At 49.0% G+C, this 24,705-nt stretch overlaps 1 protein-coding gene and 1 long non-coding RNA gene across 2 annotated transcripts in view; one reads left to right on the top strand and one right to left on the bottom strand.

Moving 5' to 3' along the window:
- Nucleotides 1–24,705, top strand: part of LOC143989054 (uncharacterized) — a 215,816-nt gene that overhangs the window by 25,746 nt on the left and 165,365 nt on the right. The gene's annotated exons all lie outside the window — the stretch shown is intronic.
- The window catches only part of LOC143989053 (cytochrome P450 2K1-like), a 101,283-nt gene continuing 96,357 nt past the window's right edge, over nucleotides 19,780–24,705 (bottom strand). Inside the window, exon 10 of the mRNA XM_077489060.1 lies at nucleotides 19,780–20,442. Within this exon, the coding sequence (XP_077345186.1) occupies nucleotides 20,264–20,442 (179 nt within the window). The 3' untranslated portion in view covers nucleotides 19,780–20,263. The remainder of the gene's footprint in view (nucleotides 20,443–24,705) is intronic.

Below are 24,705 nucleotides of genomic sequence, written 5' to 3'. Positions count from 1 at the left end.
TCAGCATAGGCAGTCTTGAAGGGATGTGATATTTAAAAAAAAAATTATTTGGTTACATCAGCTTCAGGTGCTTGGTAGCTGTGGGTGATTCAAAACTGATTCATCTTGATGAAGGTCAGTCGATCAACTGAGTCGGTGGACAGGTGCACCTTGTGATCGGTAACAAAGCCACCAGCAGCACTGAAGGTGCGTTCCAAAAGAACGCTGGATGCAGGACAGGCCAGTAGCTCAATTGCATACTGTGCAAGCTCTGGCCAGTGATCCATCCTCAAGACCCAGTAAGCCAGAGGATTTTCGGTGGGAAAGGTGTCCAAGTCTGACCTTGCCCCTAGGTATTCCTGCACCACGTAAATCAGACGCTGGCGATGGTTGCTGGAACCGGTCATACCTTGGGGCTGCGGACTAAAAAATTGTCTGAACGCATCGGTCAGACGGCCACCTTTTCCACCGCTCCTTCTGACCGATGCCTCAGCAACATGTTGTCCAGGACCAGGAGTTTGTAACCTCTCAGTCTCTGGGAACGCGTTGCACAGACCTTTCTGCAAGGCCTCCCAGAGATGTCTCATCCTCTGCTCCCTCTGCGACGGCAAGATAAGGTCAGCAACCTTACCCTTGTACTGTGGATCAAGGAGAGTGGCCAGCCAGTAATGGTCCCTCTCCTTGATCCGGAGAATATGAGGATCCTTCCGCAGGCTTTGCAGGATCAGGGAGGCCATGCAGCGTAGGTTAGCTGAGGCATTCGGTCTGGAGTCCTCTGGGTCACTAAGGACAACATGATCCGCAGCTACCTCCTCCCAGCCACGTACAAGTCCACGGGTTTCTTGGGACTGTAAATCATCCCTACAAGACTGCTGCTGATGCTGAGTGCCAGCCTCCATGCTGACACAATCATCCTCCTCCTCCTCCTCCTCCTCATCCTCTTCCTGAGTGATGGGTGGCACAGCAGGAACACTGTCTGGATAAAGGGGGCCTTGAGAGGCAAGGAAGTCCTCCTCTTCCTGCCTCTGTTCTGCCTCAAGTGCCCTGTCCATTATTCCACGCAGCGTATGCTCCAAGAGGTGGACAAGAGGTACAGTGTCACTGATGCATGTACTGTCACTGCTCACCATCCTTGTGGCCTCCTCAAACGGTGACAGAACAGTGCATGCATCCCTGATCATGCCCCACTGGGGTGGTGAGAAAAAACCGAGCTCCCCTGACCCTGTCCTGGTGCCGTAGTCGCACCGGTACTTATTGATGGCCCTCTGCTGCATGTGCAGCCACTGCAGCATGGCCAACGTTGAGTTCCACCTGGTGGGCATGTCACATATAAGGCGGTTCTTGGGCAGGTTCAACTCCTTTTGGAGCTCAGCCAGCCGAGCACAGGTATTAAATGATCGGCGGAAATGCACACAGACTTTCCTGGCCTGCTTCAGGACATCCTGTAAGCCCGGGTACCTGCCCAAGAACCGCTGCACCACCAGGTTAAGGACATGAGCCACACAGGGCACATGGGTCAGTTGGAGGGCGGAGAGGAGGTTGGTGCCATTGTCGCAAATCACCATTCCTGGCTTAAGCTGGCGTGGCATCAACCACCTCTCGGCCTGCCCCTGCAGAGCTGACAAAACATCTGCCCCAGTGTGGCTCCTGTCCCCCAAACAAACCAGCGCAAGCACGGCATGGCATCGTTTTGCCTGCGTACTTGCGTAGCCCCTGGAACGCCTATGTAGCACCGCTGGTTCTGAGGACAGAGCACTGGAAGAGGCCATGGAGGAAGAAGAAGAGGAGAGGGTGGAGGAGAGAGGTGTGTCACAACCAATAGAAGCATTTTGGAGGCGTGAACAACCTCCAACACTACTGCACCTTTACTGCATCCTTCCCAGCTGCCAGAAGAGTGACCCAATGGGCCATGAAAGACAGGTAACGTCACTGTCCATGCCTGCTGGACCATGAGTCAGCGGTAATATGTACCTTACCACTGACTGCCCTGTCCAGCGAGGCAAGGACATTGCCTTCCACATGCCAGTAGAGAGCCGAAAATCGCCTTGCGTGAGAAAAAGTGGCATTTGGGGACCTGCCACTGAGGAACCACACATTGTACAAACTCACGGAAGGGGGCCGAGTCTACCAAGTGAAAAGGCAGCAGTTGAAATGCTAGCAATTTAGCCAAGCTAGCATTCAACCGCTGGGCATGTGGATGGCTGGGAGTGAACTTCTTTTGGCGGTCCAGCAGCTGGGGCAGGGACATTTGCCTGCTATAATTGGACGTGGGTGTACTGATAGCAGAGTGCCCAGGAAGCACTTGGCTGTGACACATCTAATCTCTACACCTTCATTACTCTCAGAGCAAATTTCAGAGAGGACTGAAGGTCTAGTGGGGTTGGAGATCCCAGCTGATGAGGAGCAAGGAGAGGTCTGCTTTGTTCTTTGGTATGGGTCTTTGAGGTACGCTTGCCAACGAGTTATATGGCAGGTCAACATACTGTATGTCTGGTCAAGCATGTGGTGTCCAAGCAGCTGATGTTTTGGCCACGTAAGATACGCTTGAGACATATGTTGCAAATAGCAGTGGTGCGATCTGATGCACTCGTCTCAAAAAAGGCCCACACCAAAGAACTTTTACAATAACGCGCAGAGGCAGCGCCCTGCACGGGTGGAGCTCTGCGGTGTGATTCAGTCGGTGTGCTGCCCCTAAGCTGGCCCCCGGAGGGCATCCTGCCTCGTTGGACATGTGCCTCCTCCTCCTCCTCTCTCCTACCAGGTACCCACGTGGAGTCAGTGCCCTCATCATCCCCTCCCTCTTCATTGCTGTAGCAAACCTGGCAGTATGCTGCAGCTTGTGGAACATGACTGGCAGATTGCTGTCCTTCTTGAGCATCCCCTCTTTCTGCATTCACGCTACTGCCTTCCTCTAGCTGAGTATCATCATCAGAGCCTACAAAACACTGGGCATCCTCCTGGAGCATGTACCCAACACTGTGCTCAAAGAGTTCAGGAGACTCCTCAGGAGGACGTGGTGGGTCTAGGGAAGGAGTCACTGATGATGACATTGAGAGGAGGGAAGACGATGCGTTGGCAGCTGCTTTGCTAGTACCCTGAGCCTGGGTGAGAGAGGATGAGGAGGATGAAGAGGGCTTGGTCATCCACTCTACCAAGTCTTCGGCATGTTGCGGCTCAACATGTCCAGCTGCCGAAAAGAAGGACAAGCTTGTCCCATGGCCACGTGCTGATGATGATGATGCACCACGTCCACGACCAACACTGTTGTCTCTAGACACAGAGCCTGCTTGCCCTCTTTTATCGGCTCGCGGCCGTCTGCCTCTCCTTGCTGGCCTTCCAGACATGGCAATGGCCTGAAGGGAGATGGGAAAACCAGCAATTGGGTAGTGTATATTGTGCTGGAGGCACACACAACACCCACTAACTCTTGCAGATGGCAGATGGCTCAATTAGAGAAGAGCTATGTAGGTGGATATAACAGTGTATACTGCGGTCAGGGCACGCAGACAGCACACACAATCTCCTACAACTGACTAGTGATGGCCGAACGGTTCGCCCGGCGGTCGTTTCGCGGCGAATTTCCGACTTTCGCCGTCCGCGGGTTCGAACGCCTTTTTCCGTCGTTCGCCCCGGCGGACTTACGTGTTTAATGTATACAAGAACTTTAACCTTTCGTGACACGTTTATCATGTGTTACAGGACAACCAATTGAGACATGACAGCTCATGGACACTTGGACATTCCCCCTAACCTATAAATACACCCGATCCGGTGGCCATTTTACATTCTTTCTTCTGTCACTGTAGGGAAAGGATCCTGTGTGGAGTAGGGACAGAGAAAACGCTAGCTATTTGGTACACAAAAGTTCTTTTCAGGACTGGTATAGGTGTTAGGTCAGCAGCCTGAGTTTCTTTTGTCAGTTTAGATAAAGGGACAGAGCGCTGTATGCTGCTATTTTAGGGACAGCTCAGCCAGATTAGTCTTTCTTCATCATCATCATCATCATCATCATTAGCTGTTACTATCAGGTCCACAAAAGAGCTGTTCCAGCTAATCGTTCCAGCCTACTCTTTTTTGCCAATTTGTATAGGGACAGGCAGGAAGCAGTGTGTCAGGCAGTGAGGATAATTTTAAAGACTTGCTGTTACTATTAGTTCCACAAAGGTTCTTTTCAGGACTGGTATCAGTGGTACGGTAATAGGCTTGTACACGTATAATATTCTTTCTTCCAAATATAGAAAGAATATTATACTTGACTGCTGCCCTTCTGCTGCAGTCTGCTAATCATTCACAACTCACTTGTTCCACAAAGCTCTTTATCAGGACTGGTAACTTGGTCTGTCTAGGGTGCTACGGTACATAGGCTTGGGTGCGGTACAGTCTGCTGTTCTGTAAGGACCGCTATCGGTCCACAATACATAGGGTTGCCGTGCACTACTGCTGACCGCTGCCCTATACTGCAGCAGTCCTTCAGCGGTATAGGGACTGACGCACAGTCTGCTAAACACTAATACACAACCTGCTTGGTCCACAAAAGTTCTTATAAGGACTGGTAACTTGGTATAGGGTGCTACGGTACATAGGCCTGAGTGCAGTACAGTCTGCTGTTCTGTAAGGACCGCTATCGGTCCACAATACATAGGGTTGCCGTGCACTACTGCTGACCGCTGCCCTATACTGCAGCAGTCCTTCATTGGTATAGGGACTGACGTACAGTCTGCTAATCACTAACACACAACCTGCTTGGTCCACAAAAGTTCTTATAAGGACTGGTAACTTGGTATAGGGTGCTACGGTACATAGGCCTGAGTGCAGTACAGTCTGCTGTTCTGTAAGGACCGCTATCGGTCCACAATACATAGGGTTGCCGTGCACTACTGCTGACCGCTGCCCTATACTGCAGCAGTCCTTCATTGGTATAGGGACTGACGTACAGTCTGCTAATCACTAACACACAACCTGCTTGGTCCACAAAAGTTCTTATAAGGACTGGTAACTTGGTATAGGGTGCTACGGTACATAGGCCTGAGTGCGTTACAGTCTGCTGTTCTGTAAGGACCGCTATCGGTCCACAATACATAGGGTTGCCGTGCACTACTGCTGACCGCTGCCCTATACTGCAGCAGTCCTTCAGCGGTATAGGGACTGACGCACAGTCTGCTAAACACTAACACACAACCTGCTTGGTCCACAAAAGTTTTTATAAGGACTGGTAACTTGGTATAGGGTGCTACGGTACATAGGCCTGAGTGCAGTACAGTCTGCTGTTCTGTAAGGACCGCTATCGGTCCACAATACATAGGGTTGCCGTGCACTACTGCTGACCGCTGCCCTATACTGCAGCAGTCCTTCATTGGTATAGGGACTGACGTACAGTCTGCTAATCACTAACACACAACCTGCTTGGTCCACAAAAGTTCTTATAAGGACTGGTAACTTGGTATAGGGTGCTACGGTACATAGGCCTGAGTGCGTTACAGTCTGCTGTTCTGTAAGGACCGCTATCGGTCCACAATACATAGGGTTGCCGTGCACTACTGCTGACCGCTGCCCTATACTGCAGCAGTCCTTCATTGGTATAGGGACTGACGTACAGTCTGCTAATCACTAACACACAACCTGCTTGTTCCACAAAAGTTCTTATAAGGACTGGTAACTTGGTATAGGGTGCTACGGTACATAGGCTTGAGTGCGGTACAGTCTGCTGTTCTGTAAGGACCGCTATCGGTCCACAATAGATAGGGTTGACGTGCACCACTGCTGACCGCTGCCCTATACTGCAGCAGTCCTTCAGCGGTATAGGGACTGACGTACAGTCTGCTAAACACTAATACACAACCTGCTTGGTCCACAAAAGTTCTTATAAGGACTGGTAACTTGGTATAGGGTGCTACGGTACATAGGCTTGAGTGCGGTACAGTCTGCTGTTCTGTAAGGACCGCTATCGGTCCACAATAGATAGGGTTGACGTGCACCACTGCTGACCGCTGCCCTATACTGCAGCAGTCCTTCAGCGGTATAGGGACTGACGTACAGTCTGCTAAACACTAATACACAACCTGCTTGGTCCACAAAAGTTCTTATAAGGACTGGTAACTTGGTATAGGGTGCTACGGTACATAGGCTTGAGTGCGGTACAGTCTGCTGTTCTGTAAGGACCGCTATCGGTCCACAATAGATAGGGTTGACGTGCACCACTGCTGACCGCTGCCCTATACTGCAGCAGTCCTTCAGCGGTATAGGGACTGACGTACAGTCTGCTAAACACTAATACACAACCTGCTTGGTCCACAAAAGTTCTTATAAGGACTGGTAACTTGGTATAGGGTGCTACGGTACATAGGCTTGAGTGCGGTACAGTCTGCTGTTCTGTAAGGACCGCTATCGGTCCACAATAGATAGGGTTGACGTGCACCACTGCTGACCGCTGCCCTATACTGCAGCAGTCCTTCAGCGGTATAGGGACTGACGTACAGTCTGCTAAACACTAATACACAACCTGCTTGGTCCACAAAAGTTCTTATAAGGACTGGTAACTTGGTATAGGGTGCTACGGTACATAGGCTTGAGTGCGGTACAGTCTGCTGTTCTGTAAGGACCGCTATCGGTCCACAATAGATAGGGTTGACGTGCACCACTGCTGACCGCTCACCTATACTGCAGCAGTCCTTCAGCGGTATAGGGACTAAGAGTTTTGTCACAGGGTCATTTAAAAAATGACATGCAGAGGAAGAGGCAGGCCCTTCCGCAGGGGTGGTAGGGGTAGGGCAGGAGCAACAGGCTTGAGCCAAAGTGGGAAGTTGCAGAAGGTGCGTTCAATTACTTTAAAGGATGCACCAGACTTGGTTGAGTGGCTCGCTCAGCCTTACTCTTCTGCACCCTCCTCATCCTCTCGATCTGCACCCTCTTCTTCACTCTCTGCTATGTGCACCCCCAAAGACACTACCACCAACAACACGACCACCACCACCACCACCACATACCTTCCGCTTGAGTCACTGGAATTATTTTCCGATCCATATCAAGAGGACATTTCTGATGCGCAGCCACTCTTGGTATTGGATCAGGAAGAGGAGGTAGCAACAAGCGCTACTCAGCAGTCTGACGCCAGTACCCAGATCAGCCCAAGGAGGAGGTTGGTCCCCGGTGTTGCTGCCTACTCTACTTATAGCGGTGGGGAAGGTGACGTTGATGATGACGTGTCTAGTGATGTCACGTGGGTGCCCACAAGAGAGGAAGAGGAGGGGAGTTCAGAGGGAGATATGGACCAGCAGATAGGGAGGAGAAGCAGCAATGACTTACATTGCACAGCAGGGACAAAGCAGACTGCAAATGTATCAGGAGCGAGTCATCGACCATGTACGGTCACATCTGGCGCTCCCAGGACACCGGCACATGGCTCCGCAGTGTGGGCTTTTTTTAACGTGTCCGCTGCTGACAATAGCGTTGCCATCTGCAATCTTTGCAGTCAACGCGTTAGTCGCGGTAAGCCCAATACTCACCTAGGGACGACCGCCTTAAGAAGGCACATGAGCAGCCATCACCGAGCCCAGTGGGAGCAACGGAACACACAAAGCCACACTGCAGGCTCTCACCGTCCAGCCTCGTCTTCTACTTCTCCTTCTCCTCTCTCCTCACAATTGTCCTCCACTCCACCTTCCATCACGCCAAGCTCACATTTTTCTGCAAAAAGGCAGGCTTCCGTGGGCCTAATGTTTGAGCGTAAAAAAATGATGACGCCGGATAACCCTCTTGCCCAACGGTTGGCGGCTGGCTTGTCAGAACTCATAGCCCGCCAACTACTGCCATATAAACTGGTGGACTCGGAGGCCTTTCGCAAATTTGTGGCCATTGGAACACCACAATGGAAGGTCCCAGGAAGGAAGTATTTCTCAGAGAAGGGCATCCCAGAGCTATATGGCCATGTTCAGCGGCAAGTGAATGTATCTCTGGCACACAGTGTCGGTGCCAAGATACATCTGACCACAGACACGTGGTCTAGCAAACACGGGCAGGGAAGGTATATCAGTTTTACTGCCCACTGGGTGAACCTTCTGACGGCCGTCAAGCATGTAACCCGTGGCACCCGTGTAGATTTGGTTTTACCGCCACGGATTGCATGCAGGCCTGACTCTTCTTCTCCTCCTCCTACTCCATCCTCCTCCCTCTCCTCCTCAGCTGCCTCCTCCTTTTCCGCTGCTAGCGTCTCTTCCACTGCACCGCCCAAGCTCCCCAGAACCTATTCCACATGCCAGGTGAGACGTTGCCATGCCGTGCTGCGTCTGTTGTGCCTGGAAGCAAAGAGCCACACTGGCCCGGCACTCCTTTCAGCTTTGCGTTCACAGGCAGATGAGTGGCTAACACCGCTCAATTTGACAGTTGGTAAAGTGGTGTGTGACAACGGTGCCAATCTGCTTAGCGCATTGAAACAGGGCAAAATCACGCACGTGCCGTGCATGGCACACGTCTTAAACTTGGTCGTGCAGCGATTCCTTGTCAAATACCCTGGGGTCCAGGACATCTTGCGGCAGGCAAGGAAAATCTCGGCCCATTTCAGAAGATCTTACACGGCCATGGCTCGCCTTGCTGACATTCAGCGGCGACACCATCTGCCGGTCAGACGTCTTATTTGCGATTGCCCGACGCGATGGAACTCAACCTTCTATATGCTTGATAGGCTGCTCCAGCAGAAACGTGCAGTTAACGTCTACCTGTATGAACTCTGCGAAAGAAACGGTTCTGGGGAGCTGGGTTTTTTTTCACCGCGCCAGTGGCTGCTCATGCGCGACACATGCAGACTTCTGCGGCCATTTGAGGAGATCACCAAACTGGTCAGTCGCAGCCATGGCGCCATCAGTGACATGGTACCTTATGCCTTCTTTCTGGAGCGTGCATTGCGTCGTGTCATTGATCAGGCTGTGGAGGAGCAGGAGCGGGAAGATGAGGAAGTCGCAATGCTGGATGAATTCCCAGGGGGGGCTACTCTATCTGAGACAAGTCAACAACAGGAGTCTGATGAGGAGTCAGAGGAGGATGGTGCCGGGGCGGATGAGCAGGAGCAAGAAGAGCATGCTTTAAACCTTTCTGGGATCCCTGTTGTGCGAGGATGGGGAGAGGAGAATGAAGAGGACGACATTATCCTGGATGATGAGCAGGAGCCAGGCCACCACACCGCTTCCACTTTAGTGCAAATGGGGGCCTTCATGCTCCAGTGTTTTAATAGGGACCCCCGTATAAAAAGCATGAGGGTCAAGGACCAGTACTGGGTGGCAACGTACTTAGACCCCCGGTACAAACACAAAATGGCGGAAATGTTACCGCCGTCGCAGAGGGCTGTCAGAATGCAGCACTTCCAGGCCTTGCTTCGAGAAATGCTGCATTCTGCTTTTGCGTGCGCTGGCAGAGGAGCAATTCCCACTCCCAGAGAAGGATTTGCGGGTACCAATCCAACAGCGCCTGCAAGAAGAGGCCGGTTTGAAGATGTGTTGGTGACTTCGGATATGAGGTCATTCTTTCAGCCGACCCATCGACAGGTGTCATCCGGATCCAGCATCAGGGAACGCCTAGACCGTCAGGTGTCCGACTACATTGGGTTAACGGCCGATGTGGACGCTCTGAGGAGTGATGAACCCCTAGACTACTGGGTGGGCAGGCTTGACCTCTGGCCAGAGCTTGCCCAATTTGCAATCGAACTGTTGGCTTGCCCCTCATCCAGTGTCCTGTCCGAAAGGACGTTCAGCGCAGCAGGGGGGATTGTGACCGATAAGCGTACTCGCCTAGCTCACCACAGTGTTAACTACCTCACATTTCTAAAAATGAATGAGGCATGGATCTCGGAGGAATTCAACACATGTGATCAGTAGACCATGTATATGTCTATAAACAATTTTTGGAATCAAGCACACAGACCTTCTTAATTCATTTGGCTCACTTCCCTGACCCAAAAAAGCACACCGTACTATATGCCCCTACCCTCCTCTTTGAAGAGGTTGAGCGGTGTCATATTTCTACTGGGGCTGCTTATTATGAGGGGTTCCCACCATCCCTGTGCTGTGCTGACTTCCTCCTGGGTGTTCTTATTATGAGGGGCTCCCACCATCCCTGTGCTGTGCTGACTTCCTCCTGGGGGTTCTTATTATGAGGGGATCACACCATCCCTGTGCTGTGCTGACTTCCTCCTGGGGCTGCTTACGGTGCTGCTGTCAGCGCTGTATGTCACGGAGCTGCTGTCAGCGCTGTATGTCACGGAGCTGCTGTCAGCGCTGTATGTCACGGAGCTGCTGTCAGCGCTGTATGTCACGGAGCTGCTGTCAGCGCTGTATGTCACGGAGCTGCTGTCAGCGCTGTATGTCACGGAGCTGCTGTCAGCGCTGTATGTCACGGAGCTGCTGTCAGCGCTGTATGTCACGGAGCTGCTGTCAGCGCTGTATGTCACGGAGCTGCTGTCAGCGCTGTATGTCACGGAGCTGCTGTCAGCGCTGTATGTCACGGTGCTGCTGTCAGCGCTGTATGTCACGGAGCTGCTGTCAGCGCTGTATGTCACGGAGCTGCTGTCAGTGCTGTATGTCACGGAGCTGCTGTCAGCGCTGTATGTCACGGAGCTGCTGTCAGCGCTGTATGTCACGGAGCTGCTGTCAGCGCTGTATGTCACGGTGCTGCTGTCAGCGCTGTATGTCACGGAGCTGCTGTCAGCGCTGTATGTCACGGAGCTGCTGTCAGCGCTGTATGTCACGGAGCTGCTGTCAGCGCTGTATGTCACGGAGCTGCTGTCAGCGCTGTATGTCACGGAGCTGCTGTCAGCGCTGTATGTCACGGTGCTGATGTCAGTGATCTGTATTACGGTGCTGCTGTCAGTGCTCTGTATCTCCTGCACCCTCTTGTTTGCCTACCCTGGTCCCTGACCTTCCCTCTCCTCCATTGCCTTCATTAGCTCCATAGTCCTGAATTGTCAGAACAATTTCCCAAATAAAAAAAAAATGCTTGTAGTTATCGATCCCAAATTCACCTCATACATGTATTATGCTATTGTCCAGGTGGTGGGACTACGTGCTACCCCCTAATAATTACCCCGTGGCCGCAAATTCGACCTAAAGGTTTGCGAAATTCGCCTCCCATTGAAGTCAATGGAGCCCGCGGCGAACGGTCGTTTTCGCGAACGTTTGTGTCCGTTCGCGTTTCGCGTTCGCGAAACGTCCCGTCGGAAGTTCGTCCATCACTACAACTGACTGCAAGCTCTTTTTAAAAAGAGCAATATAGCTAGCTATATAGGTGGATATAACGGTGTATACTGTGGTCAGGGCACGCAGACAGCACCCACAATCTCCTACAACTGACTGCAAGCTCTTTTTAAAAAGAACAATATAGCTAGCTATATAGGTGGATATAACGGTGTATACTGTGGTCAGGGCACGCAGACAGCACGCACAATCTACTACAACTGACTGCAAGCTCTATTTAAAAAGAGCAAGATAGCTAGCTATATAGGTGGATATAGCAGTGTATTCTGCGGTCAGGGCACGCAGACAGCACACACAATCTCCTACAACTGACTGCAAGCTCTTTTTAAAAAGAGCAATATAGCTAGCTATATAGGTGGATATAACAGTGTATACTGTGGTCAGGGCACGCAGACAGCACGCACAATCTCCTACAACTGACTGCAAGCTCTATTGAAAAAGAGAAATATAGCTAGCTATATAGGTGGATATAATGGTGTATACTGCGGTCAGGGCACGCAGACAACAACCACTACAGAAGAGCAAGAACGCAAAATCGGCCGATAACGAACGATGTAAACTGTGTTGAAGGTACACAGAACACCCACTAACTCCTACATACGCCAACACACTACACAAGGCCGCCACGCTGGCGGCCTTATATAGTGTGGGGCGTGTACTACACAGCCTGAGCTATGATTGGCCACAGGCATCCTGCCTGTGGCCAATCATGGCTCTTCTCGTTGCCGGCGCTGTGATTGGCCAAGCATGCGGGGTCAGAGTGCATGCTTGGCCAATCATGAGCCAGCAATGCACTGCGATGGCGCAGTGCATTGTGGGCCGTGAGCGCCACACGAATTTGGCCCATAACTTTCGGTATTCGCCAAACGGGCGAACAGCCGATGTTCGAGTTGAACATATGTTCGACTCGAACACGAAGCTCATCCCTAGTGAGAACCATAATTAAAAATAAAGATAGCAAAAATTAAATGAAAGAAATTTCAATAAATTAAAAGTGCATAAAAGTAATAAACTTCAAGTGGTTGACCCAGTGATAATTATTCTATGATAAATATCTTAAAGATATTTTCTTCCACCACACTGTTAGTGACAGTGATTCCTCTCCCCTTAAGAAAACGCACTCATCAAATTTAAATGCCTTGCACTCTCATGCTCAGCATTAACATTTTAAACCCATCAGGGTTAATAGTACTTTCGATATCCAACCATGCACAACAGAAGAGGATTGCTCCACTCATGTAAATGAGAATAAGTGGCAAACTGTATCAGCGTATTGTGGTCACGGCGGACCCACGGTGTAACCTCTAAGTCTCAACCTTACTCACTCGTTCATTAGTATTGATACTCACCATTTGGCGCGAGTTTTAGTTTATTTTATTATAATGATCCAGAAAACATATCTAGGGCCACTGATGCATTTCTGAAGAAGAACAGAGTGAAAGTGATTAAGTATCCAAGTACCGTATATACTCGAGTATAGGCCGACCCGAATATAAGCCGAGGCCCCCAATTTACCCCCAAAAAACTGGAAAAAATTATTGACTCGTGTATAAGCCGAGGGTGAGACATGCCTGTCCATCCCTGTGTGTCCGTCCATCCCTGTGGGTCCATCCATCCCTGTGTGTGTGTCCATCCATCCGTGTGTGTGTGTGTGTGTGTCCATGCATCCGTGTGTGTGTGTGTGTGTGTGTGTGTGTGTGTGTGTCCATGCATCCGTGTGTGTGTGTGTGTGTGTGTGTGTGTCCATGCATCCGTGTGTGTGTGTGTGTGTGTCCATGCATCCGTGTGTGTGTGTGTGTGTGTGTGTGTGTGTGTGTCCATGCATCCGTGTGTGTGTGTGTGTGTGTGTGTGTGTCCATGCATCCGTGTGTGTGTGTGTGTGTGTGTGTGTGTGTGTGTGTCCGTGCAGCCTACCTGTGTCCAGCCTGCCTGTGTCCGTCCAGCCTGTGTCCGTCCAGCCTGCGTCCCGTCCAGCCTGCGTCCCGTCCAGCCTGCGTCCCGTCCCGGCCCGGCCCGGCCCGTCCCGTCCCGAGCCGAGCCTCCGTCCTTCAGCTCTTCGTCGGCGGCCATTCTAGGATTCAAAAGCCGCGCCTCCGTCGGTGATAGGCGGAACACTCAATTTCCCACTGACTGCTGGGAAATTGAGTGTTCCGCCTATCGGATGTCCGTGATAGGCGGAACACTCAATTTCCCAGCAGCCTGTGTTCCGCCTATCACGGACATCGTCTCATCCTCGTCCGTAGTACGAGGATGAGACGATGTCCGTGATAGGCGGAACACAGGCTGCTGGGAAATTCAGTGTTCCGCCTATCACAGGCGAAGGCGGAGGCGGAGGCGCGGCGTTTGAATGTTAGAATGGCCGCTGTCTGTCTGCTCGATACGCTGATCGAGCAGGCAGACAGCGATGACTCGAGTATAAGCCGAGGGGGGCACTTTCAGCCTCAAAAAAGAGGCTGAAAATCTCGGCTTATACTCGAGTATATACGGTAGGTCTCCTGATCTGAACTCAATTGAACGCCTATGGGGAATTCTGAAGAGATAAGTTGAGCTTCACCCTCCATCCAGCACGCAGGTTCTAAAAGATAGATGTTGAAATATGTCGCCAACTTGTTCATTCCATGCCTAGAAGACTTGGTGCTTTCCTTGCAAAGCATGGAGGTCATCCAAAATACTAGATGGAGTCGTTTTTATTGTGGGGTGTATTAATTTTTGCATCAACTAATTTGATTAAAACTGAAGATTTTGTAATCTAAAATAAATTATTACCTTACTTTCATGTAATGAGCTAAACAAATGTTCCATAAAACTCAGTTTTGTCAAAAATTTGGAAATCATTCTTGTGTTCACTGAGATATTGTTTAAAATTTTACTATTCAAGGGGGTGTACCCATTTATGCTGAGCACTGTATATACCATAGTTTGTAGATATTATAACTTTTGCACAAACCAATCAACATGCACTTAATGGGAATTTTTTTTACCAAAAACATGTAGTTGAATACATATTGGCCTACAGTATATTTACAAAGATATAATTAAAAAAAATATATATATTTTTTTTTATTGGATATGTTTTATAGCAGAAAGTAAAAAAATATTGCATCTTTTTTTAAAAATTGGCAGCCTTGTTTTTCATTTATATTGCAAAAAATAAAAAGACCCCGCGGTGATTAAATACCACCAAAAGAAAGCTCTATTTGTGGGAAAAAAATACATAAATGTAATGTAATGTATGTACAGCATTGCAAGAATGCGCAATTGTCAGTTAAAGTGCCATATAGCAAAAAATGGCCTGGTTATGAAGGGGAGTAAATCTTCCAGAAGGTCAAAAGGTTAAATCAAGTGATTTTTATTATAACGTTTCTTATACAGGGAAAATATACAAATACAATTCCTTCCATTTACAGTACACATATGCATATGAATGTGATAATCAATACAATATATCATTATGATTCAGACTCTATCATTGCCATTATATAAACCACAAGGTTTGAATTTTTAGAAGGAAAGTGTCTTTGGGTATATATTAACTCGTCAACATATGTCATAACTGCATCTTATGTATAATAAGCCACAATAAAGCATAAGCGAAACATACAAGAAAGTATAGTAAAAGTTGTGCCTAGGTTACTTGAGGATAGCCATGGAGACCATCATTTCTGGAACTTTCTGGCACATCTCCCATGGTAGGTCAGTTTGTTTCCTTTCTAGAATGTAATCAATAGCATTTTCTTTGTAGAAATTATAAAGGCATAGGAGAAGAGAACCATTTCTGGGCTAAAAGCATACATGCCAGAAGGATTAAGCATACTATCAATGATTTAGATGTCTGTGATGATACTAAAGAAAGCAATTTTAGGATCCACGGGTAAATGATTACAGCATAAACTATATTGTCTGAAAAATGCATGACCAATACCTAAATCATTTTGGGAATGTTAAGATTAATAAATCTTTAATGAGATTTCTACAAACATGTTATGGACTCATCATTTAGGCCCCTTTCACACTGATGGAACTATTGGGTCCACCTGTCAGTTTTTCCGGCAAACCTGATCAGTTGATCCTCTGCTCTCTATAGAGTGACGGATGTCTACTGATATGTGTCACCCTCCGGGATAAGATCCAGTTCGCTAAAAACATTGAATGACAGTTGGATCAGATGACAGTAGGATCGGATGACAGTTGAATGGAAACAGACGTGGTCCATTTCCTTCTGCTCACCCCAAAGAGGACAGCGGCTGTGTCTGTATCTTCTCTGCCTAGCTGATTGAGCGTGGACCTGTCATCCAGCTGCTCAGCCGAGTTCAGCGGACTTCTCCCCTGCTGAGCAGGCGGATCCACTTAATGTAGTCTGCCCCATCTGAATGGGGGCTTATATTGACCAACCCAGAGACAGTAAACCTTCCCATAAGATTATATGTGCATTTAATATACTGTATTTTATTCATGTTATTAACCTGTGAAAGCCTTCTTTGTATAGACATCCAAGAGCCCTGAGACTTCAGTTGAAGGCCACCATCTTGGATGTGATGTCAGCAACCTCAATTAGGAGTTGTCACTTAAAGCAGAGTTTCAAACAAAAATGGAACTTCCGCTTTTCGTAAACCTTCCCCCCTCCAGTGTCACATTTGGCACCTTTCAGGGGGAGGGGGGTGCAGATACCTGTCTAAGACAGGTATTTGTACCCACTTCCAGGCATAGACTCCCGCGGGAAGTCTACGCCTCTTCCCCTTCCCCCGCGCTGTCTGCTGGGACACACACGGGTTCCCTTACCAAAGATGGCGGCGGCAGCACCCAACAGCCAAGGGATAGATCAGCTTTGGGTGCCAACATTGTGGGCGCCCTGGACAGGTAAATTCAGCAGCTGCAGTATTTGTAGCTGCCGACTTAACCACTTTCAGACCGGACCATTTTGCTGGTAAATGACCAGAGGTCTTTTTACAATTTGGCACTGTGCTGCTTTAACTGGTAATTGCGCGGTCATGCAATGTTGTACCCAAACAAAATTTGCATCCTTTTCTTCCCACAAATAGAGCTTTCTTTTGATGGTATTTGATTGCCTCTGCGATTTTTATTTTTTGCGATATAAATGGAAAAAGACCGCAAATTTTGAAACAAAATGATATTTTCTACTTTTTGTTATTAGAAAAATCCAATAAACTCAATTTTAGTCATACATTTAGGCCAAAATGTATTCAGCCACATGTCTTTGGTAAAAAAAAAGTCAATAACTGTATATTTATTGGTTTACGCAAAAGTTGTCACATCTACAAACTAAGGTACGTTTTCTGGAATTTACGCAGCTTTTAGTTTACGACTGCCTATCTAATTTCTTGAGGTGCTAAAATGGCAGGGCAGTACAAAACCCCCCCAAATGACCCCATTTTGGAAAGTAGACCCCCTAAGGAAATTGATAAGTGGCATGTTGAGCCCATTGAATATTTTATTTTTTTGCCTCAAGCGATTGAATAATGACAAAAAAAAATTATTATTTTTTTTTTACACAAAGTTGTCACTAAATGATATATTGCTCACACATGCTATGGGCATATGTGAAATGACACCCCAAAATAAATTCTGCTGCTTCTCCTGAGTACGGGGATACCACACGTGTGGGATTTTTTGGAAGCCTAGCCGCGTACGGGGCCCCGAAAGCCAAGAACCGCCTTCAGGTTTTCTAAGGGCGTAAATATTTGACTTCACTCCTCACTACCTATTACAGTTTTGAAGGCCATAAAATGCCAAGATGGCACAAAACCCCCACAAATGACCCCATTTTAGAAAGTAGACACCCCTAGCTATTTGCTGAGAGGCATGTTGAGTCCATGGAATATTTTATATTTTGCCACAAGTTGCGAGAAAATTACAAACTTTAATTTATTTTTATTTTTTTTTCACAAAGTTGTCACTAAATGATATATTGCTCACACATGCCATGGGCATATGTGAAATGACACCCCAAAATAAATTCTGCTGCTTCTCCTGAGTACGGGGATACCACATGTGTGGGATTTTTTGGGAGCCTAGCCGCGTACGGGGCCCCGAAAGCCAAGAACCGCCTTCAGGTTTTCTAAGGGCGTAAATATTTGACTTCACTCCTCACTACCTATTACAGTTTTGAAGGCCATAAAATGCCAAGATGGCACAAAACCCCCACAAATGACCCCATTTTAGAAAGTAGACACCCCAAGCTATTTGCTGAGAGGCATGTTGAGTCCATGGAATATTTTATATTTTGCCCCAAGTTGCGGGAAAATTACAAACTTTTTTTTTTATTTTTTTTTTCACAAAGTTGTCACTAAATGATATATTGCTCACGCATGCCATGGGCATATGTGAAATGACACCCCAAAATAAATTCTGCTGCTTCTCCTGAGTACGGGGATACCACATATGTGGGACTTTTTGGGAGCCTAGCCGCATACGGGGCCCCGAAAACCAAGCACCGCCTTCAGGCTTTCTAAGGGCGTTACAGTTTTGAAGGCCATAAAATGCCAAGATGGCACAAACCCCCCCCCCCCAAATGACCCCATTTTGGAAAGTAGACACCCCTAAATTTAGGGGTACACTAGTGAGACTAGGTAATAAATGGCGGGTGCCCTGAAACTATAAAAAAATAACTAACCAACCAGCGTCACCTGTAACCGTTATATGGTGATCACTGGTGAAAGGGTTAACTAGGGGGCAATCAGGGGGCTTTATGCGGTAGTATATGGGGGTCCCTGGCGCTATAAAAAGCTGCGGCGAACCTAAATACCTACCTGCCTAACTAGCGTCACCTGTGACACTAATACAGCGATCAGAAAAATGACCGCTTATTAGGCTGGGTTCACACTGGAGCGATGCAGGAACGCCACGAATCCGCGGCGGGTTCCCGCATCGCATGCCTCCCGGCGGCAGTTCACACTGCCCTATGCGAACTGCTGGGAGTGTCAGTGAAATGTTAATGACACCCCCAGATCAGTTCGCATATCGCAGTGCGATCTGCAAACTCGGATCACATGGTGTGAACACCCATGCGATCCGATTCTGCTGCGGACCAAAAAAAGGGTCCCGTGCGAGTTTGCGGCGGGTGCGGTGGGTGCGACACGAATTCAGCCATACTATCTGTATGGCTGAACTCGAATCGCACAGAGATCGGATGGGATTTGCACTGCAGTGCGGTGCGAATCACATCCGTTCTCAAACCGCTGCAATGTGAACCCAGCCTTAGTGACACTGGCGACGGGGGGTGATCACGGGGTTAAACCTTTATTGGGGGGGTTAGGGGGGTACCTTAGAACTAAAGGGGGCTAACCCTAACTGCCCTAACAGTTATTACAGTCACAAATGACACCCGCCGGGTGATCAAGGGGTTAAACCTTTATTAGGTAATAAATGGCGGGTGCCCTGAAACTATAAAAAAATAACTAACCAACCAGCGTCACCTGTAACAGTTATATGGTGATCACTGGTGAAAGGGTTAACTAGGGGGCAATCAGGGGGCTTTATGCGGTAGTATATGGGGGTCCCTGGCGCTATAAAAAGTTGCGGCGAACCTAAATACCTACCTGCCTAACTAGCGTCACCTGTGACACTAATACAGCGATCAGAAAAATGACCGCTTATTAGGCTGGGTTCACACTGGAGCGATGCGGGAACGCCACGAATCCGCGGCGGGTTCCCGCATCACATGCCTCCCGGCGGCAGTTCACACTGCCCTATGCGAACTGCTGGGAGTGTCAGTGAAATGTTAATGACACCCCCAGATCAGTTCGCATATCGCAGTGCGATCTGCAAACTTGGATCGCATGGTGTGAACACCCATGCGATCCGATTCTGCTGCGAACCAAAAAAAGGGTCCCGTGCGAATTTGCGGCGGGTGCGGCGGGTGCGATGCGAATTCAGCCATACTATCTGTATGGCTGAACTCGAATCGCACAGAGATCGGATGTGATTTGCACTGCAGTGCGGTGCGAATCACATCCGTTCTCATAAACCGCTGCAATGTGAACCCAGCCTTAGTGACACTGGCGACGGGGGGTGATCACGGGGTTAAACCTTTATTGGGGGGGTTAGGGGGGTACATTAGAACTAAAGGGGGCTAACCCTAACTGCCCTAACAGTTATTACAGTCACAAATGACACCAATGCAAAAAAAAAAAAAAAAAATGCAATTGGTGTCACTGTGACTGGGGGGGCAGGGGTAATTGGGGGGGTAATCGGGGGGTAAAGGGGGGGTGTGAGTGTGCCTGGCATGTTCTACTGTATGTGTGGTGTGTTGGTGCAACTCACCGATGCTCTCTCCTCGGTGCCGGAACGAAAAATACCGACACGGAGGAGAGAATACATCACTTCCTCTCCTGTGTTTACATTACAGGAGAGGAAGTGATGTCACAGAGGATTTTCATTCGTCGGGAGCGATCGTGAGGGGGTGGCCATGAATGAATGGCCGTCCCCTCGTCCGGGATCTCTCCCGAACGAATGCCGACCGCCGCAGGCACCGGGGGGGGGCCCGACCGGGCCCCCCACCCGCGGGAAGGCAGGGACTTATATATACGCCCTTATGCCTGCCCGTGCCATTCTGCCGACGTACATCGTCGTGCGGCGGTCGGCAAGTGGTTAAAAAAGAAAAAAAAAATTGGCGGACCTCCGCTTTAAGTGACACTCTGTAGTAATCCACCTTTGCTTCTCCTCTCTCCTCTCTCCTGGCAGCTACATAATTCTTTTTTTTTTTTTAGGGAGGTGAGGGAAGGGAAGGAGGAACTGTGCCAGCACAAGCAAATATGGAAGATACTACAAATAAGCATATCAATTATTTAAAATGCCTGTGCTTCTAACCACAAATTTAAAGTTGGCAACATTTTTAATGAACTTATCCTTTAATAAATCCTCCCAAATTCCTGAGTGCAGCCTGTCATGGTAAAAAAATGAAGCTTCTCTCCCATTCCTAAGATTTTCAATGTGCGCACCCATCCAGCACTACACAAAACATCCCAATACATAAAGTGGAAATGCTCAACTTCTTTAGTAAATTAACCCCAACTAGTTGATGATTCTGTTTAGGATCTTGGAATAGCACAGATCATGTGACTCTGAGGAGGCGTGGTAATTCCTATTGCAGGAGTGAGGTCCAGAACAGCCCCAGGAGGAGCCTGGAAGGTGAAGTTTTGCAGCAGTCTTGAAAAGAAGAGGAACAGCTCCATCTTAGCCAAATTCTCCCCAGCGCAGCTTCTCTTACCTAATAAAAAGGTAGAGAAACCTATTATTAAGACCTATACTTACACAAACCAATCGAGTAGTGATTAATCCGGGGAGGGAGTGTACCATCCAGGAACATGACCAGCTGGGCAGAGCTATGGAAGGGGCATTAGAAAGAGAATGATATAATAAAGGAAGCACCTTAATTCCCCCTGACCCTCAGTTGTGGGTCCTGTGACTTGGTAATGGAAGCTAAATGTTATGGACATAGTATACATGGATAAGTGGTCCCAATGCTGTGGTTCTCCCAAGAAGAGGGATGGGGTGTAAAGGGAAGATGGCTTAAAGGCATTTACCTGTGTTCTGCAGTAAAATGACTGCTACAAAATAACTAACCTTGCAGGTTGCATTCCATGCAAAGATTCTGCTAGTATGTCAATGTGCTATGTTACAGGAAAGTTACAGTAAAGTGCAGAAAATGTATTTATGTGTGGACATTCCTTTATTCTCAAATACTAGAACCTCAGGCCAGGGATGTCATAAGCAAGCCTTTAGGCCATAAGATTGACACAAAATGGTGGAGAGTCTTAAGCCCCATACACACTATCAGTTTTTCTGCTGTGTTTTTCCTTCAGTTTTACCAAAAACATGTAGTAGAAGGGCCTGCCTGATTGCATACGAATTGAAACTTCTAATGCCGCGTACACACGAGCGGACTTTTCAACATCCAAAGTCCGAAGGACAGAAGGCGCATGCGCGAGGCTTCCAAGATGGCCGCGATCATCTAAAGCTCCGCTGCCTCGCGGAACGACGGAACCCCTACCGCACGACACGGCTACCCTTCCGCTTCCTGAGCTATAGGGACGGACTCCCGAAGAGTTGGGGCACATTACCGAATGACCGGTGGACTGGCTAAACACAATCTGGGCCTGCTGTTCGCTTCATTGGACGTGTGGGAGAAATCCAAGATGGCCACCGCAGCACAGCTCCTATCTCAGGATCACAGATCCGCAGGCACAGTGGATTTCAGGTCAGATACAGACTTTCCTCCTCTCCACGCCACCCCAGGCAACCCCAGGGGTCCTCCCAAGGAAGCCACACCGTCCCTGGCCTCCACGGTCTCCCTGCTGGAACGCACCATCCAGGAGTTCTCCCCCTCCCCAGCGGGGACTTACAGGGCTACCCAGGCCGCCATGGCCTCCCATGAGACTGCTCATGCAGACCCAGTCTCCCACATGGATGCCCTGTTTGGCAAATTCTCTGAACTATTAGAAAGGGGCCTCTCCCAAACTGCCTTGCAAATCACGGGGGAATTGAAAGCTGACTTTATTAACCTAGGCTCCCGGATCGAAACGATCGAACATAAAATGGAGGATACCATAGCCAGATCCATCCAAAACTCCAGGCACATTTATTCAGTACAGGAGCAATTAGACCTAGCCATGGCCCGTATCGATGACCTCGAAAATAGGTCACGCAGATACAACATCAGAATTCGCGGGCTTCCAGAATCAATAACTGATGTGTCCAGGGCGGTGCAAGACCTCATTACACAGCTAATCCCTGACATCCCAGCTACAAAGCTTGAACTTGACCGGGTCCATAGAACCCTTGGCCCCCCTAGGAAGGATGGCACTCCGCGCGATGTTCTGGCCAAGCCACATCACTTTTCGGTGAAAGAAGAAGTTATGAAGAGAGCCAGATCCCTGCAACACGTCACATACCAGGGCCACCAGGTTCAGATCTTTGCGGACCTCTCCCCCTCCACTATACAGAGACGGAGAGCTCTGAAACCCCTCTTGCTTGCAATGTCGCAAAAAGACATAAAATACAAATGGGCATTCCCATTTGCGGTCAGGTTCACGGACAAAGGGAAGTCTTTTGCTTTCTCCACTTTCCCCGAGGGGGAAAAGCTCCTCACCAGGCTGAAAATCATCTCTCAAGAAGCTGATATGGACACTTCTAACCCTAGCCAAGGCTCCAACAAACGGCCAACTCCTAACAGCCCACAATCCCCGTTGTGGACCTCCGGAAGAGCCAAGAAGGTCAAGGATAATGCACCCACCTGAGCAACATTCAGACCCCATTTCGGACTCTCCATTCTGTGACTGACCGTCCGAGGTCCTGGAGAGGGCCGGAGGACTGCTCCCCAGACATTGAAAGTTTGGCCCTCCACCCTTTTTTGCCCTCCCCTTACCTGGGACTTGTGCTACCCTTTTCCCCATTGCCTTCAATATCCCGGGACGCTATGCAGTACTTCGTCCACCTACTGGTTTGCCAGTAACCCCTCATATTATTTGCACCCCCTCGAAATGGGCCCTAGGGCTGCTTTGAGGACTCTTCAGGGGGCTGCATTCCCCAGCACCCTCCCTGGATATACCATCCTACCTTTTGCCTAATGACCAGCATTCATTGTTTAGCCCCAGTGTCTTCTAATCATTATGTTTAGCCGTGCCTTAAGCATTTTTCTTATTGCTGCTTATCTTCTATTGTTATTTAATGTTGATTTAACAGTTCGGGTAGTTACCCGACTAGGGGTCCCCAGTTCCGCGAGGGACCACATGTGTAACTCTCCCTCCCTCGGCCTTTCCCGGGCGCCTGAGGGTCGGGACTTCTGACCTTATGGGTCGGTTGTCTACATTGTTCTTTCTTGGGATTTCGGGGGGTGTCTCCTGCCCTGATCTCCTCTTTCTCTTCTCAGGAACGCTTTCTTTCCTTGCCCTTTCTCCTCCTCTCTCCCCCCTTGATGGTAAGCTACCCCTGCTGAATGTTTACATGACACTACTTTTTTTCTCCTCAGGTCTGGCTGAGCGAACCCAGTCGGCAGTGTATCCTGGGAGACAACCACGAGCCACCGATCCCAATGCTCTTGCCGAGAACCCCGCTATGGATTGGGTAAGTGAGGTCGCTATCAGAAGCTGGGCTCCCCCTCTGCTCCATGGCTGATCCACAGGCTGCTAGGCTTAAGATAGCCACCCATAACATTCAGGGTCTTAATTCCCCCATCAAACGGAGAAAAGCCCTTGATTACTACAAATCCCTGAAACTAGATATAATTCTACTTCAGGAAACGCACCTTCCTGTCCGGTATAGTCCCAAGTTCCTACATGCCCACTTCCCTCAGTTCTACTTAGCCAACGCGGAATCCAAGACCAGGGGGGTGGCCATTTTGATTGCCAAAACATGCAAATTCAATAAAAGTTTTGAAAAAGCGGATCCGGAGGGCAGGTTTTTACTTGTAAAGGGCACTGTGGGGGACCAACTTTACTCCTTGGTCTCCTACTACGCCCCGAACACGGGTCAGGCCAAATTCTTCGAATCCCTGCTGCGCACCTTAACGCCTCTTTTGGAGGGAACGGTTATTGTCGGAGGGGACTCTAACGTCGCCTTTGATCAAGGACTTGATAAATCCTCCCCCTCACATTCCCGCTTAACCAGGCCCACAAAGGCAAGCCTACGGATCGCCAAATTGCTTCACGCTCATGGGTTATCCGATGTCTGGCGGGAATTAAACCCCACAAAGAGAGACTACACTCACTACTCAGCGCCACACCAATCATATGCACGGATAGACCACATACTTGTCCCCTCCTCGCTCCTTCCCAGGATGCTCAAAGCCTCCATCACTGATACAGTGATCTCGGATCACTCGCTGGTAATTGTGACGACCCTGGGGGGTTCGAGTGGGAGACACCCCAGGCATTGGAGGTTAAATTAATCTCTCCTTTCAGAGCCATCACGGGTTATGGATCTCGACAAAGCACTGCAGGAATATTTCTCTATTAATGCGACTCCCGATGTCTCCCCCGAAACCCTGTGGGCGGCGCACAAAGCGTTTATTAGGGGAAAACTCATGCAATTAGGTTCTCAAATAAAACGGGAAAGGCAATCAACCATCCTGAAGTTAGAAGAGGAATACTCTAAACTCAGAGCTCTTCACAAAAAGGACCCCCTCCGCACCCCCACCTCCCTACTAGACAAGACTCGCTTAGAACTCAATCTCGCCCTCACCACGAAAGCAGAAAAATCGGTTAGGTGGTCTGGCCACAAGTTTTACTCACAGGCGGACAAAATAGGCACACTCCTGGCTAATAGACTCTCCCCTAGAACCAAGCTAAGCACCCTCCCTCGGATCAGAAGTGCAGGACACCCGCCCACATCTAATCCGGTCACAGTTCTGAATGCCTTTCAGAACTTTTACACCTCTCTCTACAGTAGCCCCCCATCTCCCAAAGATAACCTCCTTCCAAAGTTTTTGGAGGGACTCCCCATCCCTGCCTTATCGGTCGTTCACAAACAAGTC

Source organism: Lithobates pipiens, unplaced genomic scaffold (assembly GCF_037356315.1).
Source record: "Lithobates pipiens isolate NorthernLeopardFrog02 unplaced genomic scaffold, aLitPip1_a1.2 Scaffold_18, whole genome shotgun sequence".
Lineage (NCBI taxonomy): Eukaryota > Metazoa > Chordata > Amphibia > Anura > Ranidae > Lithobates > Lithobates pipiens.
Note: the sequence above shows the minus strand (reverse complement) of the source record. Positions and strands in the feature narration are given on the sequence as shown.